This window comes from Schistocerca gregaria, chromosome 11, assembly GCF_023897955.1.
Source record: "Schistocerca gregaria isolate iqSchGreg1 chromosome 11, iqSchGreg1.2, whole genome shotgun sequence".
NCBI classification, from domain to species: Eukaryota; Metazoa; Arthropoda; class Insecta; order Orthoptera; family Acrididae; genus Schistocerca; species Schistocerca gregaria.
The window spans coordinates 138,297,898-138,322,875 of record NC_064930.1 but is presented as its reverse complement, the minus strand read 5'-3'; the positions used below and the strand labels follow the sequence as shown (position 1 = coordinate 138,322,875).

General features: G+C 40.1%; 1 protein-coding gene across 2 annotated transcripts in view; it reads right to left on the bottom strand.

Annotated features, from left to right (window-relative positions):
- Positions 1–763: 763 nt before the first annotated feature.
- Positions 764–24,978, bottom strand: part of LOC126295170 (zinc finger protein ZFP2-like) — a 47,361-nt gene continuing 23,146 nt past the window's right edge. For both annotated transcript variants that reach the window (XM_049987466.1, XM_049987467.1), the window contains 2 exons: positions 16,644–16,681; positions 764–2,588 (listed from right to left, as the gene is read on the bottom strand). In XM_049987466.1, coding sequence (XP_049843423.1) covers positions 1,049–2,588; positions 16,644–16,681 — 1,578 coding nt within the window. In that variant the 3' untranslated portion in view covers positions 764–1,048. The remainder of the gene's footprint in view (positions 2,589–16,643; positions 16,682–24,978) is intronic.

Here is a 24,978-nt window from a genome sequence, read left to right as displayed (position 1 = left end):
GGATCTTGCAGTGATATGTGCCCTTCCTGGAATCTCCTCTGTCACTTGTGCACACACACCAGGGATGCAGTGTTCACCATACACAGCTGATATACGATGATGAATTTTGTGTACTCTAGCACCCTCAGCCACCAGAAAATGAACGACACCTCCCTGCTCTTCTTCACTTGCCTCCAAGTCAACAGCTGCACGAACATATCCCACCCGTACACCAACAACCAAGGCCATTAGCCAACGCCTATGTGCTCCTCTTATGTGGCACTATGCCGTTACCATTCCACAGTGGTGACAGTACCGAAACAAGAATAATGGAGCCACCTGTCACTGGGACAGGTATTATGGTGGGTCTTTGGTTTTCATTTGACTGGCTTTTATAGTTAGTCACTTTTGTATTTTATGCAATATGAGAAGCACTGAACATCATAGAAGTAATTCCTGGAACTATTTTTACACAGTCTAATGTATATCTTAACTCGCTTAACATTCCAGTATAACTGTTCCACTACACATTTTTCTCTACTCTGATATGAATAAAAGAGCTGAAATATTCATTTTAAGGATTGCTGGTAGTGTTGTCCAACGACTTACCAAGCGGGAAAGCGCTGGTAGATAGGCACAATGAATATTTTTCTCTACTCTGATATGAATAAAATAGCTGAAATATTCATTTTAAGGATTGCTGGTAGTGTTGTCCAACGACTTACCAAGCGGGAAAGCGCTGGTAGATAGGCACAACACGCGATCTAGTGTGGTGCCTATCTACCGGCGCTTTCCCGCTTGGTAAGTCTTGGAATCTTTGTTTTTGATTATATATATACATAGAACACTCTGAAACAGCAACAACAGAAATTACACTTTTTACATCCACTTTGCTTGTTTGCAATACACTTACAAAACAAAGCTAACAAAATGAAATACATATCACAAAATGAATTTTTCAGAATAAAAATATGAACTGCAGCCAATTCATTATTCACAGTAAAGCACTTCATTACCAATCTTGCACTGAAGTTCAAACACTGAATTAAGTGCAAGATTTACTGTATATCTAACTAGGATGGGAGCTTTCAATGTGTGAAGCTACATGCCCTTTCCTCTTAAAATGTGCTTGCATATGCCTCCTGAGATCAACAGCCCGTACAAAAGATTTGCTACAGCAATTGCATTTGTGTGGCTTCAAATCAGAATGCACTAACAAATGAACTTTGAGCTCACTACGTCTAGCAAACAATTTGCCACACACATCACACTGGTGTGACTTTAACCCAGAATGTACTACAGAATGGTACTTGACCTCACGAAATGTAGCAAACAATTTGCCACAAACATCACATTTGTGTGCCTTCACCCCCAAATGCAATAATGCATGGGATTTGAGATTACTGACTAAAGCAAACGATTTTTCACACACAACACATTTGTGTGCCTTCACCCCAGAATGCACTAATTCATGATTCTTGAGCTGCCCAAGCCTAGAAAAACATTTACCACAAACATTACATTTGTGCGATTTCACTGCAGAATGTAGTAGGGTATGGGCTTTGAGATTACTAGGTCTAGCAAACAATTTTCCGCAAATATCACACTCATGTGACTTCACTGCAGAATGAACTAGGCCATGAACTTTGAGTTCACCAAATCTAGCAAACAATTTGCCACAAACATCACATTTGTGTTTCTTCACACCAGAATGAACTATTGCATGGGATTTGAGCTGAGCAAGTGTAGCAAACAATTTGCCACATATAGCACATTCATGTGCCTTCACTGGAGAATGCACTAATGTATGAGCTTTGAGGTTATGAACTGTAGTATACAGTTTGCCACAGACATCACATTTGTGTTTCTCAGCTGCAGAATGCACTGATTTGTGATTTTTAAGATGATCAACGCTAACAAACATTTTTCCACAAACATCACATTTGTGCGACATTACTCCTGAATGTACTAAGGAATGGGTTCTGAGAAGAGATGCATAAGCAAAAGATTTGCTACATACATCACACTTGTGTGGCTTGGTGTGTATAGGGCATGAGGAAACTGTTTTGCCATTTTTTTGACAGAGAGACCAGCTACTGGGATCACAGTAATATCCCTGTGAAGCATAATAAATGTTTGCAAACTGTCCACATGAATCACTAACAGTGGGTGCAGTTAGAGCAACAGGCATGTGATCTTTTGCAGTGAATATATTCTCACACACATCTCTACAGCTGTGCACCTCCCTGGTATCAGGAAATGGTTGTGCAATCAAAGTCCTGCCATCCTCCTTCATACTGACATGCTTATTCAGGGCATCATTGTCAAGAAACACTTCACCACAACATTTGCAAACATGTAACGGTGGCTGTGCAATGTCAATGTGAGTGAATACATGCATTATGAGGCTGTATTTTGATGAAAATCTTTGCAGGCATGTATCACAGGTGAAGTCACAGAATTCATTGTCCATCTCACTCATGTTATCTGCATTGCAGAAGGAATTACTGTGCGTGACAGTTTCTTGTGTCACCTCATCACAGGTCACAGCTGGAGAAACAGTTTCTTTAAACGAAGAGCCATAGTTTTCATTGGACAGATGAGATGATCTGCAACATTGAGATAATCAAATAAAAATGAATAAGACAACTCAGAGTTAAGATATATAATTACTTCTAGATTACTTGTTATGAACATAAAAACAATGACTCAGTTACTTTATAAAATTTGAAACATACAACTGAAACCATGGCTGTTAAGCACAGTAAGACCTGCAGGAGAAGCACTGTAAGGAAACACACTTGAATTTACCTCAGAACATCAGAATCATAACAAAAAATCTAAATCACATCAGCTCCCCCTGAGAGAGATGGAAACTATGGTTTTACTTTCACAGTGAACATATACCAGCAACAGCTGAAATATATATCTGAACATCTTATGCTGATCATGCAGAAACAAATTGCTGGACAAAAAAGTATGTAAGAATTCACCACCAGTTCTCACTCAATAATTAAACCAGAGCTAGTTGCATAGAATAATTAATATTTATGATACTAGTGATTGTGGATAACTTAGAACAATCAACAACCAATAATTAGTTAATTTATTAGTTTCCTTACATTTCAGTCTGAAAACAATATCATCAGGGTGTGTAAAAGTCAATTTACATAAGTAATGAGAGAACACTGACCAAATCTAGTACTGTGCACCATATTAACAATTAACAATCACTAAAATACTAAATTTTATATATACTTACACAAGGCAGTGTGAATACAATGTTAGAAAAAAAGACTCTTAGTCATCATATATTAATATTGGCTACTTCTCACATTAAATCACAGATTACTTGGGGTATGGCATGAAATCTTCTGGCACACAAACACAATTCAATCAGGGCTCAACGTTCCATCTGTGTATGTCAGAATGAGTGTGTCAAATTATCAATGCACATAACAAGTAAATTTGGAGTTCATATGTTCATCACTGACCTTTTCCTGTGTCTGTAGTACATACATTTCTTTAAAAAATGTATAATGTGGTCATAACAGCAATCAAACTGTTATAAAATTTAAGATTTTGAAAAATAGTTTCTGTAAAACTAGTGTCTCATATAATCTGGCTATCATGTCTTCTAGCCACTGGGATTCTTATACAAAATCCTATTCAAGAAAACAAACTGTACAACATTACACTGATCAGCAGAACGTTACAGTCACCTATCTAATAACCAGTATGTTCACCTTCCACATGGATAAAAGTGTCAACACATCATGGCATGGAAGCAATGAGGCCTTGTTAGGTTGCTGGAAGGAGTTGGCACCAAATCTGCACACCAAAGCCACCCAATTCCCACATATTCCAGGGAAAGGGGTGATGAGCTCTGATGCAATGCTCAATCATATCTGAGATATGTTCGATCAGGTTCAGATTTGACAAGTTGGGGAGCCAGCACATCAAACAGAAATCACCACTGTGTTCTTTGAACCATTTCATCATACTCCTGGCCTTGTGACATGGCATATTATCTTATTGAAAAATGCCACTGCTGTCGGGAAATGTGATTGTCATGAAGGGATATACGTGGTCTGTAAGAATGAATGTGGTCTGCAACCAGTGTACGATAATTCCTGGCCATCATGCTGCCTTCACAAGCTGCACTGTACTTGCAGATGCCCACACGAATGTTCCCCAGAGCATAATGAAGCCATCGCCAGTTCATCTCTGTCCCACAGTGCACATATCAAGGAGCTGTTCCCCTGGAAAATGAAGGGTTTGCACCATCCCATCAGCACGATGAAGAAGGTGTCGGGGATTCATCAGACTGTGCAGTGCTCTAACACTGTGCCAGTGTCCAGTGCTAATGATAATGTGCCCAGTATAGTCGTGCCGATGTCGTGGTGTTAACATTGGCACATGCACGTGTCATAAGCTGCAGAGGCCCATCGTTAAGCATTTGGTGCACTGTGTGTCCAGATGCACTTGTAATCTGTCTAGCATTAAAGTCTGATGTTACCTCTCCCACAGCTTGCCACGTGTCCTGTTTTGCCGATCTGCCCAGCCTATTACATCCAACATCTGCAATGGGGGGTATCCACCCAACCCCACAATGTCTGGACATGGTTTCACATCACTAACCACCAGCACTCCTCAAATACCTGACAAGTCGTACAGTTTCTGAAATATTTGCGCCAAGCCTCTGGGCCATCACAACCTGCTCTGAGTCAAACTCAGATAGATTGTGCACCTTTCCCATTCTATGCAAGGATGGCACGCTCACTGATTCTACATGCACCACATGTGTGTCTGACTAGCAGTCATTTCTCAGCAGGTGTTGTTGCTATCACCTGGATGAGTTTATGTCGATAGCAGGTCAGTGGCCATTTTCACTGATCAGCAAATAGGAATAATATGGCGTCGTCTCTGAATGAAATTACCCGAAACCTTTGACAACGTGTCTGGCGGAATGGCTTCACATGCAGATGAGATGTACTGCTTCAGCTGTTCAATTGTTTCTGGATTCTGGCGGTACACCTGGTCTTTCAAGTGTCCCCACAGAAAGAAGTCACAGGGGTTCATGTCTGGCGAATAGGGAGGCCAATCCACGCTGCCTCCTGCATGTTTCGGATAGCCCAAAGCAATCACATGATCATCGAAATATTCATTCAGGAAATTAAAGTTGTCGGCCGTGTGATGTCGCCGGGCACCATCTTGCATAAACCATGAGGTGTTCGCAGTGTCGTATAAGGCAGTTTGTACCGCCACAAATTCACAAAGAATGTCCAGATAGGGTGATGCAGTAATCGTTTCAGATATGAAAAATGGGCCAATGATTCCTTTGGAAGAAATAGCGGCCCAGACCAGTACTTTTTGAGGATGCAGGGACGATGGGACTGCGACATGGGGCTTTTCGGTTCCCCATATGCACCAGTTCTGTTTATTGACGAAGCCATCCAGGTAAAAATAAGCTTCGTCAGTAAACCAAATGCTGCCCACATGCATATCACCGTCATCAATCCTGTGCACTATATCGTTAGCGAATGTCTCTCATGCAGCAATGGTAGCGGCACTGAGGGGTTGCTGCGTTTGAATTTTGTATGGATAGAGGTGTAAACTCTGGCGCATGAGACGATACGTGGACATTGGTGTCATTTGGACTGCAGCTGCAACACAGTGAACAGAAACCCGAGGCCGCTGTTGGATCACCTGCTGCACTAGCTGCGCGTTGCCCTCTGTGGTTGCCGTACGTGGTCGCCCTACCTTTCCAGCACATTCATCCGTCACGTTCCCAGTCCGTTGAAATTTTAACAGATCCTTTATTGTATCGCTTTTCGGTCCTTTGGTTACATTAAACCTCCGTTGAAAACTTCGTCTTGTTGCAACAACACTGTGTTCTAGGCGGTGGAATTCCAACACCAGAAAAATCCTCTGTTCTAAGGAATAAAGCATGTTGTCCACAGCACACTTGCACGTTGTGAACAGCACACGCTTTCAGCAGAAAGACGACGTACAGAACGGCGCACCCACAGACTGCGTTGTCTTCTATATCTTTCACATCACTTGCAGCGCCATATGTTGAAAATTGTAACTACTGTAATTTTGAAAGTTTGTGCGCCTGAAAATGTACTGTTGTCCCAAGCATATTGCAACAAACGGTGTATTTCTATCGCTGCTCGTTTAGTTTTTATTGCCGTTTCAAATATACCGGTCATTTTTGAAACACCCTGTATAAGCGAGTTGAACGGCATAGAGGTTTCCAGTGATAATAAATTTGTTTTAACTTAAATTTACCGATGATAGTGTTAAATTGGGTATTTAAATTGTTTATGCACTTATCATTTTATCTACTGCACAAGAGCCGTGCGGTCTGAGGCACCATGTCACGCCCCCTCCTGCCGGAGGTTCAAGTCCTCCCTTGGGCGTGGGTGTATGAGTTGTTCTTAGCATATGTTAGTTTTAGTAGTGTCTAAGTCTAGGGACTGGTGACCTCAGCAGTTTGCTCCCGTAGGACTTCACACACATTTGACATATTTTATGTACAATAAAATTAAGGTCAGTAATCATAAAATGGAAACAATGACAAAGAAGAAAGCAATAAGTACTCAATTAATGTCTGACAAAATACTTGAAAGAAGAAGTATCTATAAGGGGAAAAAAAGGAGCAGAAATAGAAAAAATATATAAAGATTGTAACAGGGCTTGCAGGAGAGACTTACTGAAAGGAAAGCCATGTTATGCATGTAAGTTATATGCCAGGAAAAGGCTTTTAAAGCATGGAATGAGAAAAAATTGAAACATGATGAGGAAAATGAGAGTGGACTGGAATGAAGGAAGACTCATTAAGTCATTTTAAAGTAAATGATTATGATCACAGTGAAAGGGCAAGAGTTCTGATTCACAGAACTGGGATAATATGTAACACAACACTGCTGCTAGTCAGACAGAATGATGTTAAGGATTTGCAGACACTATAGTCATCTTAACAAACAATGAAAATGAACTTTTAAGAAATGTTGAAAACATTACAGTCTTCTGTAAATGAGTTGGTGTGATAAAAGGTAAAGTACAATTAAATAATAGAAACATGTACCAAAGAGAACGTAAAATGGAGGTATGCAGCAGAAATAAAAATATAAATATCAGTGGCAAAGTTGGTATTTGCAAATAACAGGATATTTGAAACTCCCTGACAAATTAAATTTATTTGCCAGACTGGTCTCGAACCTGGGACCTCCACTTTTCACAGGCAGGCATTCTACCACTTGCCGATCAAAGGCAAAGATCCTTGGTTTGCATTCAGGTCTGGCACACAGTTTTAACCTCTCAGCAAGTTTCATATCAGTGCACACCCCGCTGCAGTGAAAATTCATCAAGGATAGAATCCCCCAGGCTGTGATTAAACCATGCCTCTGCAGTATCCTTTATTCGAGGAGTACTAGTCTGGCAAGGTATTCAGGTGAGCTTCTGTGAAGTTGGAAAGGTTAGAAATGAAGTACTTGCAGAAATAAAACTGTGAAGACGAGTCAACAGTCATGCTTGGACAGCTCAGTCAGTAGACCGCTTACCTTCAAAAGTCAAATGACCCAGGTTCGAGGCCCAGTGTGGCACACAGGTTTAATCTGCCAGGCAGTTCCTTATCAGCACACACTCCATTGCGGACTGAAAACTCATTCTTGTAGGATATTTGGCAGCAATACTGATTTCACATCAAGAGCCTATCAGTGATGTCTATTGTGTGGATCATTCTGTTATAAAGAACTCAGATTCTATGGAAAGAAAAGAGAATCCAGGGTATTTGAGAAATACGGGTGTGAAGATGAATGGGGAAGATAACATAAAAAGTTGCATGTGAATGTACTGACCACTTAGCAAAAACTTTATAAAATAGTCTGGCTGTTGATTTTTTTTCTTGGGGGAGGGGAGTGGTCTCTGTAGACAACTGGGGAACATTGTAGAGGGGGAGTTGAGATCCATCCTTTGAATCTAATAATGGATCTCTGTATTCATATCTTCAAAATGACAATGTAAAAAAATCAAGACAATTTCATAGAATGTAATGGGATAAATAAAAAATCTACTCACAAAGTGGTAGCAGGAGAACACACATACAAAAAGTATTACAGTTAACAGTTCAGAACCAGTGGTGCCTTCTTCTGGTGGAACAGTTGAAGGGGGAAGGAAGGAGCATGAAAAGATAAGGACTCGTGAGGCATATGAAAAGGGGTAGAGTTTCGAAAAGTCAACCAGAACCCCAGATCAGGGGAGACTTACCAGATGGAATGATAAGGAAAGAAAATGACTGGTGAGGTTTGGGAAAAGTGGTAGAATTAGGAAAAGTTTCACAGAAATCTGGGTCAAGGGAGACTTACCAGATGGGTCTGGGTGACAATTCCAAACACTATCCCTTTTCCTAAACCATACCAGTCCTTTTCCTTCACACCTCTTCCTTTGCCTTCAACCCTTCTGCCAGGAGGAGGAACTGGCTTTGAAAGCTTGCAAACTGTAATACTTTTTATATGTGTGTTCTCCTGCCACTGCTTGGTGAGCAGACCTTTTTAATCTATCCAATTACATTATATTTTCAATACAGTTTCATAGGAAATCTTGACCCAGAAAAAGTTTCATCAATGTAAAATAGTTCAAGGTGTATGAAAGTCTCAGAAAAATAACTCTACTCACCAACAGGAGACCACACACATAAAAGAGGTTTTCCTTCTGCATGCTCTGGGAGACAGTGGCTCCTTCTTTTTCCAGAAGAGTTGAAGGAGAAGGCAGAGGGGTGAAGGAAAAGAACCGGAGAGGTTTAGGATAAGGTGTACAGGTCAGAAAAGTCACCTAGAACCCCAGCTCATAGAAGACTTACTGGATGGGATGAGGAGGAAAAACTCATTGTTGGGGACTGTACCAGATGAGATTTGTAAACCTGAGAGCTTGAAGGTGGAAGATGGTGTAATATGCAAGACAGAGATTACTGCTGAAACATCAAGCACAAGCTAATAAGAGTGAAAAGCTAAGTGCATTTTATGTAACAAAGGTAGGAGGGGGGAAGGGAGGATAGTGAAAAATATACAGGTCAGAAAATAAAACACGTCGAAGACTAAAATGGAGTGAAGCAAGGAGTAATTACTGTGAAGAAATGCTGAGATCAAAGAAATTTTTGCAAATAAAGGCCAGGTGAGTGGCAAGAAGGTTGGACGTGTTGTAGTGCCAGTTCCCACCAGTGGGGTTCTGAGCAACCGGTGTCTGGTGGAAGAATCCAGACAGCACCTGTGGTGGAGCAGGCACCGAGGTCACAACTGTCACGTCGTAGAGCACGCTCTGCAAGAGGACGTTGCCTGTTGCCGGTATACACCCTCTGCCTGTGCCCAGTCATGCTAACTGACAATATGGTGGTAGTCGTGCTGGTGTAAAAGGCCAAACGATGATTGTATAAATAGCTGGTATATGGTATGTGTTGTTTCACAAAGGACTTGCCAGTTATAGGGCTGGTATAGGTGGTGGTAGGAGAGTGCGCAGGGCAAGTCTTGCACCAGGGACGGTCACAGGAGTGAGAGCCACAGGATAAAGAGATGGGTGCAGAAGGAGCACAGAGTGTGACAAGGATATTGCAGAGATGGGAGCATGATGAAAAGCTATTCTAGGTGTGGTAGGCAAAAACTCAGACAGAATAGATCTCATTTCAGAAGTACACTGGCACAGGAAAAGTGATCATTCCTAGCTAAAATAACTCTATTAGTGTCAGAAAACAGGACTCAATCTGAAGGAGACAGTTCTAAAAATATAAATTTTGTGCACACCGTTGTATAGTAGTGAATAAGACCATGGGAAAACCACAAGGGGATAAAAAAGTGTTTGAGGTTTGGTGTGACAGAATGATGCTTAAAATTAATAGATCAGTAAGATAAGAGAACTGAAGAAGTTCTCCGCAGAATTTGTATGGAAAGGAATTTCTGGAAAAGGCTTGCAGTAGGAAAGAACGGGATATGTTTTAAGACACCAGGGCATAACTTCTGTGGTACTAGAGGAAGCTGTAGAGGGTAAAAACTGTAGGGGAAGACAGAAATTGAAACACTTCCAATATACAATTTTGCAGTTACTCATATGTCCTCTAAAGGATTACATCTGTGTGTGTCACACTCTCAGTGAATAGATAGAGCATCTTGTTATCACCTTACCACACTGAATATGTTTTGCTGGGTGATAACTGTTTCATTAACTGATAGCCATGAAGCTGAATATGAATATTATTTAACTTGTTTTTAGTGGTATGGCATTGCACTAACAGTGATTTCAACACTAACTAATCTGATGTTAGATGAAAGGTTAAATACTGAGAACATATTTACAATGAAGTAATTAACCACAACTAGTCTCATATGGAAAATATCAATCCTTGCACCTGGAGAGAATTTAAAAAGAGCTAAGATTAGAGAAGACAACCAATTACTGGCAGTGTTGAAAGCAAAAGGACAAAATTCTGACTGGATATATTTAAAGGGGAAATGATATAATAATGGCCATTATTAAAGGATATACAGTGTGGCCCATATAAGCTTATGTTTTTTTTTTTTAATGGACACCCCGCCTATTCTGAGACATCGAGGGATCACCAATTTAGTATTGGAGGGCATCGTGGAGCGTAAAAATCGTAGAGGAAGACCAAGAGATGAATACACTAAGCATATTCAGAAGGATGTAGGCTGCAGTAGGTACTGGGAGATGAAGAAGCTTGCACAGGATAGAGTAGCATGGAGAGCTGCATCAAACCAGTCTCTGGACTGAAGACCACAACAACAACAACCCCGCATTATTTCTTACACAATCAATAACATGAAAAATTGCAAAAAGAATGGCATTTGTTACATTGCAAAATCTCAATTACATCCCAAGAAATTGCAAGGTGAAGTTTACACTTGAGATAAATTAAAGATGCCACTATTGCGCATCCTGAGATGTGAGCATGAACTTCATGTTTCTCATAATTGTAATGTGATTGATGTACTACACTGCAACAGACACTGTACTTACTGCTATTTACACTGTTATTAAAGTGGACTGGAAACAATACATATGTCCAATCACACACAATGAAAAATAAGGAAAGGGGTTACTTGTTTGTGCTTTACTGATCTTTATTACAGTACTAGAGTGGACATAATGCTAACAAAAATCTCCAAGTGTCACTGGCCAGGGTAAACATAATCAATGGCTGACTAAGCATATAACAGACAAGTAAATCCGAGTCGTATGAATTTCTGTGACCAGACATCTGTGTTGTTTCCAGTCCAGTTATTAAGTGTGTAAATAGCAGTAAGTATAGCATTTGTTGCAATGTAGGACATTAATCAAACCGCAATTACGAGCAACATGAGGTTCACACTTGCATCTCATGATGTGCAACGGTGGTGTGTTCCATTTGTTTCAAGTGTCAACTTGACTTTGAAAATTCTTGGGATGTAATTGTTATATTGTGATGCACCATACACCACTCTTTTTGCGATTTTTCATGTTATTGACTATGTATGAAATAATATGGGGTATCCACTTAAAAAAACACACATTTGCACCAGAAATAATACTAGTTAAAATTTTAGAATGTCTTATAGTATTCACTTCCAAGAAACAGCAGCACTACATTCATACCCATGAAATTAATTGTTGTTCCAAAGATATTTGAGCTGAAAAATTTGAATGGACCAACCTGTATACACTGATAGAAAAAAATCACAACACAAAAAATAATTAATGTAGACTAAAGAAATTTTGGCAGTACATTTGTCTACGTGTTGTTGTTGTTGTTGTTGTTGTGGTCTTCAGTCCTGAGACTGGTTTGATGCAGCTCTCCATGCTACTCTATCCTGTGCAAGCTCCTTCGTCTCCCAGTACCTACTGCAACCTACATCCTTCTGAATCTGCTTAGTGTATTCATCTCTTGGTCTCACTCTACGATTTTTACCCTCCACGCAGTCCTCCAATACTAATTTGGTGATCCCTTCATGCCTCAGAACATGTCCTACCAACCGATTCCTTCTTCTTGTCAAGTTGTGCCACAAACTTCTCTTCTCCCCAATTCTATTCAATACCTCCTCACTAGTTACGTGATCTACCCACCTAATCGTCAACATTCTTCTGTAGCACCACATTTCGAAATCTTCTATTCTCTTCTTGTCCAAACTATTTATTGTCCAAGTTTCACTTCCATACATAGCTACACTCCATACAAATACTTTCAGAAACGACTTCCTGACACTTAAATCTATACTCAATGTTAACAAATTTCTCTTCTTCAGAAACGCTTTCCTTGCCATTGCCAGTCTACATTTTATATCCTCTCTACTTCGACCATCATCAGTTATTTTGCTACCCAAATAGCAAAACTCCTTTACTACTTTAAGTGTCTCATTTCCTAATCTAATTCCCTCAGCATCACCCGACTTAAATTTGGCTACATTCCATTATCCTCGTTTTGCTTTTGTTGATGTTCATCTTATATCCTCCTTTCAAGACACTGTCAATTCCATTCAACTGCTCTTCCAAGTCTTTTGCTGTCTCTGACAGAATCACAATGTCATCGGCAAACCTCAAAGTTTTTATTTCTTCTCCCTGGATTTTAATACCTACTCCAAACTTTTCTTTCGTTTCCTTTAGTGCTTGCTCAATATACAGATTGAATAACATCGGGGAGAGGCTACAACCCTGTCTCACTCCATTCCCAACCACTGATTCCCTTCATGCCCCTTGACTCTTACAACTGCCATCTGGTTTCTGTACAAATTGTAAATAGCCTTTTGCTCCCTATATTTTACCCCTGCCACCTTTAGAATTTGAAAGAGAGTATTCCAGTAAACATTGTCAAAAGCTTTCTCTAAGGCTACAAATGCTAGAAAGGTAGGTTTGCCTTTCCTTAATCTTTCTTCTAAGATAAGTCGTAAGGTCATAATTGCCTCACGTGTTCCAACATATCTATGGAATCCAAACTGATCTTGCTCGAGGTCGGCTTCTACCAGTTTTTCCATTCGTCTGTAAATAATTTGCGTTTGCAGCTGTGATTTATTAAACTGATAGTTCGTTAATTTTCACATCTGTAAACACCTGCTTTCTTTGGGATTGGAATTATTATATTCTTCTTGAAGTCTGAGTGTATTTCGCCTGTCTCATACATCTTGCTCACTAGATGGTAGAATTTTGTCATGACTGGCTCTCCCAAAGCCGTCAGTAGTTCTAATGGAATGTTGTCTACTCCCGGGGCCTTTTTTCGACTCAGGTCTTTCAGTGCTCTGTCAAACTCTTCACGCAGTATCGTATCTCCCATTTCATTCAGATCCTGTCGATCTCATTCTTGAGACATTTGTATTCCTTTTTGCCTGCTCATTTACTGCATTTTTATATTTTCTCCTTTCATCAATTAAATTCAATATTTCTTCTGTTACCCAAGGATTTCTACTAGCCCTCGTCTTTTTACCTACTTGATCCTCTGCTGCCTTCACTACTTCATCCCCCAGAGCTACCCATTCATCTTCTACTGTATTTCTTTCTCCCATTCCTGTCAGTTGTTCCCTTATGGTCTCCCTGAAACTCTGTACAACCTCTGGTTTAGTCAGTTTATCCAGGTCCCATCTCCTTAAATTCCCACCTTTTTGCAATTTCTTCAGTTTTAATCTACAGCTCATAACCAATAGATTGTGGTCAGAGTCCACATCTGCCCGTGGAAATGTCCTACAATTTAAAACCTGGTTCCTAAATCTCTGTCTTACCATTATATAATCTATCTGATACCTTTTAGTATCTCCAGGATTCTTCCTTGTATACAACCTTCTTTTATGATTCTTGAGCCAAGTGTTAGCTATGATTAAGTTATGCTCTGTGCAAAATTGTACCAGACAACTTCCTCTTTCATTTCTTAGCCCCAATCCATATTCACCTACTATGTTTCCTTCTCTCCCTTTTCCTACTGTCGAATTCCAGTCACCCATGAGTATTAAATTTTCATCTCCCTTCACTACCTGAATAATTTCTTTTATCTCATCATACATTTCTTTAATTTCTTCTTCATCTGCAGAGCCGATTGGCATATAAACTTGTACTACTGTAGTAGGTGTGGGCATATCTATCTTGACCACTATAATATGTTCACTTTGCTGTTTGTAGTAGCTTACTCGCACTCCTATTTTTTTATTCATTATTAAACCTACTCCTGCATTACCCCTATTTCATTTTGTATTTATAACCCTGTATTCACCTGACCAAACGTCTTGTTCCTCCTGCCACCGAACTTCACTAATTCCCACTATATCTAACTGTAACATATCCATTTCCCTTTTTAAATTATCTAACCTACCTGCCCGATTAAGCGATCTGACATTCCACACTCCGATCTGTAGAATGCCAGTTTTCTTTCTCCTGATAACGACGTCCTCTTGAGTAGTCCCTGCCTGGAGATCCAAATGGGGGACTATTTTACCTCCGGAATATTTTACCCAAGAGGACGCCATCATCATTTAACCATACGGTAAAGCTGCAAGCTCTCGGGAAAAATTACAGCTGTAGTTTCCCCTTGCTTTCAGCCGTTCGCAGTACCACAACAGCAAGGCCGTTTTGGTTAGTGTTAGAAGGCCAGATCAGTCAATCATCCAGACTGTTGCCCCTGCAACTACTGAAAAGGCTGCTGCCCCTCTTCAGGAACCACACGTTTGTCTGGCCTCTCAACAGATACCCCACCATTGTGGTTGCACCTACGGTACGGCTATCTATATCATTGAGGCACGCAAGCCTCCCCACCAACAGCAAGGTCCATGGTTCTTGGGGGGAACATGGGGTATCCATTAAAAAAAAAAAAACATAAATTTGCACCAAAAATAATATTTGTTAACATTTTAGAATGTCTTATAGTATTTACTTTCAAGAAACACCAGCCTTACATTCATACCCACGAAAGTCATTGTTGTTCCAAAGATATGTGAGCTGAAAAATTTGATTGGAACACCCTATAAACTGATAGAAAAAAATCACAACACAAAAATAATTAATGTAGAGTAATGAAATTTTGGGAGTACATTTGTCTAGGTAACATACTTAAGTGGTTAACATTACAAGATCATAGGTTAATGTAAGTGCAAGACAAGTCATCGAAAATGTGAAATGCCGGTACATTAATAACCAGTTTAACCACCAGAATTCTGACTGCAAACGTGCAAACATGCATGCTTTGTGTTGCACAGGTGCCGGATTTCAGTTCGTGGGATATAGTTCGACACCTGTTGCACTTGGTCAGTCAATACTGGAGCAGTTAATGCTGTTTGTGGATAACACTGGAATTGCCATCCCATGATGTTCCATATGTGCTCAACTGTAAACAGACCTGGTGATCAACAAAGGCCAAGGAAACGTATCAACTCTCTTTACAGCACGTTGGGTTATAACAGTGATATGTGGGTGAGCATTATCCTGTTGAAAAACACCCCGTGGGATGCTGTTCATGAATTACTGCATAACAGGTCAAATTGCCACCAGGCTGGTGTACAAATTTGCACTCAGGGTACTTGGGGTAGCTACAAGGCTGCTCCCACTGTTATTCAAAATCACGCCCCAGACCATAATTCCATGCAGACGGGTTGGGTGCAGGTCCTCGACTGGGCTCCTCCTAACCAGCACCAAGGCAGAACCATCATCAGAAAACACAACTGACCTCCACCCTACCCTCCAACAAGCTGTCATTTGACACAACTGAAGAAAGAAATGGTGGTGGTTTGGGGTCAGTGGAATGAATGCTACAGGGCATCTGGCTCCAAGCTGCTTCAAAGTACTCAATCTGTCACTGTGGTACCAAATGCTGCTGAAATTGCTGCTTCAGATGCAGTTTGATGGGCAAGAGCCATACACCAAACACGATGGTCTTCTCTCTCTGTACTGCCACGTGGCTGTCCAGAACCTGGTCTTGCTGTGACTGTATATTCTTGTAACCACTGCTGCCAGCAATCATACACAGTGGTTGCATTCCTGTCAAGTCTACCTGCAATATCGTGGAAGGAACATCCAGTTTCTAGTAGCCCTATTGCACGACCTCGTTCAAAGTGAGGTGTTGATAATGATGTCGTTGTCGCCTTAAAGGCATTCCTGCATAGCATCAGCTCACCTTGTCCATTCTCAGAGGTAACTAATGCTCAAAACTGTTTGAAGTAAACCTTATTTGCATCCCCATAGTGACACTAATAGCACCTCTTCTGTGTGACTGGAGCAAAACTTGAATTGATATCATCTTTCACAAACACGCCTACCAACTTTTGTTTATGTCACGCTTCTTTGTGGTGTTATGACCTTTTTTTTTCACATCTGTTTATAATGGGGAGGGGAAAAGCAGAAGGAAGAGAATGTGGATCCTAATGATTGAAAGGTAAGCTTTAAACACTGAGGAGGAAATAATGGGTCACATGCTTTCCAAGTACAAAACTTTCCTTAGTTTTGATATTGACACCAACGTGAACACGAGCTATGACAGTGGAAGGATGGCCAATATAATTTTGCATGTCCTCCTCCATTCAAGTGTTTATTCCATTGTGGCACCTGGTTCAAAGATCATTTCCAAAGCAACACCTGAACAGATTTGGAAGAAAACCTGGCAGGCAGGTGAAACAAATGTGTGAAAAAAATAATGAAGGTCTTACCGTTCACTGTGCGATGCAAGTCCTCTTGTGGATGCCTCCTGGAACAGTTGGCAGCAGTATCAAATCACAAATTCAGCGAAATAAAACAATAAAGAAAGGAAACTACACTAAATCTTGTAGAAACCAAATACCCCTGCAAGATTTCTTTCAGACAACATGTAGCAAAAATTGCAGACTTCGCATTCTGAAGACTAAAGATTATTTACACTACTCAGAACATAACACATCACTTCTACTTTATTTTAAATGTCTACAACATATTTTTACTTACTTTAAACATTCTGTAAATCAGCACTACTACAAATTTTGTCAGGTGGTGAAAATTCCTTGTTACACGCATACACTACTTCATTTTATTACAGAATCATTTGGTGTTTTTAATTCATTTTGTGACACTTTTTTAACACTACATACATACTACCATACAAATGTGTGTTGCTAGTACAATACATAATTCAGTTTAGATGCACAACAAGATAAGTGAGAAGATGTCACTCCCCGCCCCCAGTCGGGTAACATCTGTTATTGCAACATGTGAGTTGTCGCCACAGGCATTCAAGTGATCTTATGATGCAATAAGTGAGATTGTTTACACTGTCTCTTACAACGAAGGCTTCAAAAATGCAGTGGACAGGTTTCAAGCAGGGATATAATATTTCACACATCCTAGGTCACACATCCAGTGTCTTGAAAGGAGGATATTAACATGAACATCAACAAAAGCAAAATGAGGATAATGGAATGTAGCCGAATTAAGTCGGGTGATGCTGAGGGAATTAGATTAGGAAATGAGACACTTAAAGTAGTAAAGGAGTTTTGCTATTTGGGGAGCAAAATAACTGATGATGGTCGAAGTAGAGAGGATATAAAATGTAGACTGGCAATGGCAAGGAAAGCGTTTCTGAAGAAGAGAAATTTGTTAACATCGAGTATAGATTTAAGTGTCAGGAAGTGATTTCTGAAAGTATTTGTATGGAGTGTAGCCATGTATGGAAGTGAAACGTGGACAATAAATAGATGGACAAGAAGAGAATAGAAGCTTTCAAAATGTGGTGCTACAGAAGAATGCTGAAGATTAGATGGGTAGATCACATAACTAATGAGGAAGTATTGAATAGGGTTGGAGAGAAGAGAAGTTTGTGGCACAACTTGACCAGAAGAAGGGATCGGTTTATAGGACATGTTCTGAGGCATCAAGGGACCACCAATTTAGTATTGGAGGGCAGTGTGGAGGGTAAAAATCGTAGAGGGAGACCAAGAGATTAATACACTAAGCAGATTCAGAAGGATGTAGGTTGCAGTAGGTACTGGGAGATGAAGAAGCTTGCACAGGATAGAGTAGCATGGAGAGCTGCATCAAACCAGTCTCTGGAGTGAAGACCACAACAACAACAACATCCTAGGAGGACATGTTTTCATTGCACACTGGTTATTGCAAAGTTCCATCATTAAATTACACCTAACATTAGCCATTAAAATTGATAAATAATCAGGATTATTAAAGGTGGTGGTTGTGGTTAGTGTTTAACGTCCCGTCGACAATGAGGTCATTACAGACAGAGCGCAAACTCGGGTTAGGGAAGGAGTCGGAAGGAAATCGGCCGTGCCCTTTCAAAGGAACCATCCCAGCATTTGCCTGAAACGATTTAGGGAAATCGCGGAAAACCTAAATCAGGATGGCCAGAGACGGGATTGAACCGCCGTCCTCCCAAATGTGAGTCCAGTGGATTATTAAAACACATCAACAATGATGGTATAGCAATAATGGCCAAAGCCAAACAAACATGAACAGGGGTATCGAATATACTTAAGCAATTAAAATTATATCTGAACCCCAACTATGAGGAATATGGAATGAAGATAAAAGTGGAGAACACTAGTACAACGACTTTTACAAGGAATTCCAGGACCATAAAAATGAAAATCAGTGAGGAGGTGGTGAAACAAGATGGCAACTTGAGGTATCTAGGATCCAAATAACCAGCAATGTGACACATAATCAAGAAATCAAAACAAAAATACCTATTTAAAAAGAAATGTTTTACACAAGTAGTGTTATCTGTGGCCCATTAAATAAACAACTAAGGAAAATATTAGTGAAGTTCTTTGTGTTTTCATGTATGGTGCCAAAATATGGACAGTAGGATGCAGAGAGGAGAAATGCTTAGAAAGCCTGTGAGACATGTGTTTGGAAAACAAGGGAAAGTGTGAAAGAGACAGACAAAATAAGATTGTTGTGATACAAAGAGTGAATGAGAAAAAAATATTGGAAACAATTGTTACTGTTGTTGTGGTCTTCAGTCCAGAAACTGGTTCAATGCAGCTCTCCATGCTACTCTATCCTGTGCAAGCTTCTTCATCTGCCAGTACCTACTGCAGCCTACATCCTTCTGAATCTGCTTAGTGTAGTCATCTCTTGGTCTTCCTCTATGATTTTTACCCTCCACGCTTCCCTCCAGTACTAAATTGGTTGATCCCTTGATGCCTCAGAATGTGTCCGAGCAACTGATCCCTTCTTCTAGTCAAGTTCTGCCACAAATTCCTCTTCTCCCCAATTCTGTTAGACCTCTTCATTAGTTACGTGCTCTACCAATCTAATCTTCAGCATTCTTCTGTAGCACCACATTTCAAAAGCTTCTATTCTCTTCTTGTCTAAACTATTTATCATCCATGTTTCACTTCCATACATGGGTACACTCCATACAAATACTTTCAGAAAAGACTTCCTAACACTTAATCAATATTCAATGTTAACAAAGTTCTATTCTCCACAAATTCTTTTCTTGCCATAGCCAGTTTGCATTTTATATCTTCTCTACTTCAAACATGATCAGTTATTTTGCTCTCCAAATAGTATTTCCTTATCTAATTCTCTCAGCATCACCTAATTTAATTTGACTACATTCCATTACCCTCATTTTGCTTTTATTGATGTTCATCTTATAACATCCTTTCAAGACACTGTCCATTCCATTCAACTGCTCTTCCAAGTCCTTTGCTATCTCTGACAGAATTACAATGTCATCGGCAACCCTCAAAGTTTTTATTCTTCTCCACGGATTTTAATTCCTACTCAAAATTTGTTTTGTTTCCTTTACTGCTCGCTCAATATACATATTAAATAATATCAGGGATAGGCTACAACCCTGTCTCACTCCCTACTCAACCACTGCTTCCCTTTCATGCCCCTTGACTCATGGCTGCCATCTGGTTTCTGTGCAAATTGTAAACAGCCATTCGCTCCCTGTATTTGATCGCTGCCACCTTCAGAATTTGAAAGCGAGTATTCCAGTCAACACTGTCAAAAGCTTTCTCTAAGTCTACAAATGCTAGAAATGTAAGTTTGCCTTTACTTAACCTCTCTTCTAAGCTAAGCCACAGCATCAGTATTGCCTCACATGTTCCAACATTTCAACAGAATCCAAACTGATCTACCTTGAGGTTGGCTTCTACCAGTTTTTCCATTCATCTGTAAAGAATTTGAGTATTTTGCAACTGGGACTTATTAAACTGATAGTTCGGTAATTTTCACACCTGACAGCACCTGATTTCTGTGGAATTGAAATTATTATACTAATCTTGAAGTCTGATGGTATTTCGCCTGTATCATACATCTTGCTCACCAGATGGAATAGTTTCGTCATGGCTGGCTCTTTCAAGGCTACCAGCAGTTCTAATGGAATATTGTCTACTACCGGGGCCATGTTTTGCTTAGACCTTTTAGTGCTCTGTCAAATTACTCATGCAGTATCATATCTTCAATTTCATCTACATCTACATCCTCTTCCATTTCCATAATATTGATCTCAAGTACATCGCCCTTGTATAGACCCTCTATATACTACTTCCACCTTCCTGCTTTCCTTTCTTTGCTTAGGATGGGTTTTCCGTCTAAGCTCTTGATATTCAAACAGGTGGTTCTCTTTTCTTCAAAGGTCTCTTAATTTTCTTGTAGACAGTATCTGTCTTACCCCTAGTGATACATACTTGTACATTCTTATATTTGTCCTCTAACTATCACTGCTTAGCCATTTTCAACTTTCTGCCAATCTCATTTTTGAGACATTTGCATTCCTTTTTGCCTGCTTCATTTACTGCAATTTTATATTTTCTCCTTTCATCAGTTAAATTCAATATCTCTTCTGGTACCCAAGGATTTCTATGAGCCCTCGTATTTTTACCTACTTGATCTTCTGCTGCCTTCACTATTTCATCTCTCAAAGCTACCCATTCTTCTGCTACTGTATTTCTTTCCCCTTTTCTTGTCAATCATTTCCAGATGCTGTCTCTGAAACTCTCTACAATCTCTGGTTCTTCAGTTTAGCCAGCTCCCATCTCCTTGAATTCCTACCTTTTTGCAATTTCCTCAGTTTTAATCTACAGCTCATAACCAATAAATTGTGGTCAGAGTCCACATCTGCCCCTGGAAATGTCTTATAATTTAAAACCTGGTTCCTAAATCTCTCTCTTACCATTATATAATCCATCTGAAACCTTCCAGTGTCTCCAGGCATTTTAAACCACCTGTTAGCAATGATTAAGTTATGCTCTGTGCAAAATTCTACCAAATGGCTTCCTCTTTCATTCCTTACCCCCATTCCATATTCACCTACTACTTTTCCTTCTATTCTTATTCCTACAATCGAATTCCAATCCCCCATGATTACTGAATTTTTTTTCCCCTTCACTGTCTGAATAATTTATTTTATCTCATCATACATTTCTTCAGTCTCTTCATCTGTCTATCTTAGCTACAATAATGTGTTCACTACGCTGTTTGTAGCAACTTATCCAGATTTCTATTTGTTTTATTCATTATTGAACCTACTCATGCATTACCATTATTTGATTTTATATTTATAGCCTTGAATTCACCTGACCAAAAGTCTTGTTCCTCCTGTCACCAAACTTCACTAATTCCCACTATATTTAATTTTAACCTATCCATCTCCCTTCTTAAATTTTGTAACCTACCTGCCCAATTAAGAGATCTGACATTCCATGCACCAATCCATAGAATGCCAATTTTGTTTCTTCTGATAATGATGTCCTTCTGAGTAGTCCCCGCCTGGAGATCTGAATGAGGGACTATTTTACCTCCAGAATATTTTACCCAAGAGGATGCCATCATCATTTCGCCATATAGTAAAGCTGCATGCCCTTGGGAAAAATTATGGCTGTAGTTTCCCCTTGCTTTCAGCCATTCACAGTACCACAACAGCAAGGCCGTTTTGGTTGATGTGACAAGGCGAGATCAGTTAATCATCTGGACGGTTGCCCCTGCAACTACTGAAAAGGCTGCTGCCCCTCTTCAGGAACCACACATTTGTCTGGCCTCTGAAAAGATACCCCTTCATTGTGGTTGCACCTACAGTACAGCTGTCTGTATCACTCAGGCACACAAGCCTCCCCAGCAATGGGGCAATGTCTATGGTTCATCGGAGGGGGGATGGGGCAGGGACAATTCAGAGGAAGAAAATAAGTAGGGTCCAATACTGTATGAGAGGAAATTGCCTACTAAAAGATGCAGCATAGAGAATGAAGACTGGAACAATGAGATGAGGGGGGGAAAAAACTAGTTAACTGACATCATCAGGATAAATGAATCACTTGCAGCTACAAAAAGGATGGCAGAAAACCAGCAGGGCTGAAGAATACTAAATGTGCAGTGCTAGACCTGCCTATTAGGCAGAACAATACATCACCACCATCTGTTAGAAGTCAGTAATTCTCACATGGCTGTGTAATGGAATGTCATTCTTTGTTCTGCATTATGAGTTAAACTTGTGTTTTCCAAGGTTACCACCTCAGCATGTACAGTGGCCCTTACTTGGAGATAAGAGTGCATTTTACTTTATTTCCAGTTTTGCTATTTCACACATATGAAGTGAGTGCATCAGTGCTGCAGTTACGTACAGAGCAAGGAGGAAGTGGTAGGTTCCCACACTGGCTGGCAGAGGCGGTTGCCTATCTGGCAGTTTCAGAGGTAGTGGGATGGTGTTCCCAATGCAGAAATCCCTCATGATCAGCAAAGAGAGATAAGTAGGAAAAGCACATTTATTCTGGCACAAATAAAGTAACTGTTACTAATAAATATTTGCTAACAAAAGTTACCTTTTACCACTCAGACATTAGAACGAGTCTATGGATTATAAATACTATCTTTCAGAAATTTTACAATGTCAGGAAACATTGATGCTAATAAATAAATGAATAACTCTGGCATAACCAAAGATGTATGATCTTACAGAAACTGTTCGGATTGTATGCTCAAGTTACAGATGACACACCATAGTCGGCAGTTGTCAATAGGATGCCATTCGATGTGTTATGTGGTAGACCGCGCTCTCTTACCATTAATAGTTAGCTTATAACCTGTGTGAACAAGTTCATTTTACAGTGTTTCTTAAACATACACACCATAATGGCATCCCATGTAAAAATTATTGGCACAACAGGTAGGTTGTATTCCTATGTGGTAGTTCACTATGTCAGTTCAAGGATGAACTGGCTTAATTATCGCAAAACTCAGGGGGACTTTGGCCAATTGCAGGAAATCAGCATCAAGATCCACTTTGATGGAAACTTTCATCAGTCCCAACATTAATCGGCATTTGCAACAGAATGCAGAATGATTCTACTGACACCAACACAAATCTCAGTTAAGGACCACAAAGACTAGATAAGAGAAATTGGGACTCACAAGGAGGCATATAAATAGCCATTTTTGCCTCACTCAATTTACGAGTCAAGAGGAAAGAGAATGATCAGAAGTGGTGCGACATACCACTTGCTGTACACCATATGGTGGTTTGGCAAATATGTATGTGGAGTTACAGACCTATACAACATGTTACGCAGAACCATAGTCATGGACACAGGTCCCAACAGGTGACCCCTTCATAATGAGAAAATTGTTGCCACAATTTTGACTCTCTGTAAACCTGTTTTCGTGGAACAGATGTGTTTTTTTTTTTTTTGTGTGTGTGTGTGTGTGTGTGTGTGTGTGTGTGTGTGTGTGTGTGTGTGTGTGTGTAGGAACTGATACATCAAGAGAAACAAATACTGTAGAGGTGGTCAAACTTTGTTAGTGATGATAAATGTATCAAAGAAGAACAAGAGAATGGCAGATATGAGTTCAGCATGCTTAAACGCACAGGAAATTTTTGTGGCTGGTGTAGACATAGGTACGGCCCCAATGCAGATAGTTAGAATCGGGACACATGGTCATTTCAGTCAAGCAGCAATGACCTCTTAGCACCAGAAGTAGACAATATTTGTCATGCACTAAATGAAGCACAGTGTGTGAAATTCCTCGCGATTTATCTGCATTCCAAGTTAAAATGGAGTCATCATGTAGCCCGCCAGTCCAAAACGCACTCAGAGATAGCGGTTTTAATGCTTTAGGCATTCTGAAGAGTCTCCTCTGCCTTGAGTACAATGCACACAACACACAAACAAATGAATGAGTGAATGAATGGCCTCCCCACCAATGGCAAGATCCATGGTTCATGGGGGGGCAGTGTACATATTGTATTAATTTAAAATAAATAACTCTGCAGGGATAAAAATTAAATATCAATTTCAGTAACTAGTTACTTTCTGCCCGCTATGTACATCCGCTCAGCACGATGGGAAATACATGTTTCCACCAAAAGCATCCCATTTCTCAATGGCATAACGGGCTGTAATATTTCTGTATTTCAAAGCAGCCCTTTATGTTGACTGGTCACACCCTCTTAATTGATCCATACTCTTGCTCATTAACTAAAATACATTTTGAAGAAAAAGAGGTGTCTCTTGCCACTACATGGCAGTGCCTTTTCTGTGGATGCTCTTAAGGGGCTATCCGACATTCTCTTCTCTGAGACAGTGTTTACTGTTGTCGGCTGGTGCAGCTATCCCATCATGCACCATACAAACTTATGGGCTAGAAAGATCTTGCCACCACCAGCCACTAAGGAAACAAGTTGTCTCAGGTGCAGTCCCCCTCATATGACTGAGCCACATACAGCTGAGGTGAGGCAGGTGTCAAATAGGTCGCGCACAAGAGTCATGCTGCCCATCTTCATGTAGAAGTCCAAATCACTTTGGACCTTAAGACAAAATCCCCACTTATTGGACACAAATTGTTCCACAGCTCTGTAGGGTTGCCACTGGAGTATGCCCAAAGCTTATCATTATAAAGGACTTTTGACTCTCTCCTGTACCCTGCTCAGCCTATTTGCATGTCTGGCATACTTCAAACTTTAAATTACCCTGTGGCATGTTTAATTGATCCAGTAGTATGCAAATGGTAAACATTACCTCCCATAACTGCAATTCTTGAAGAATT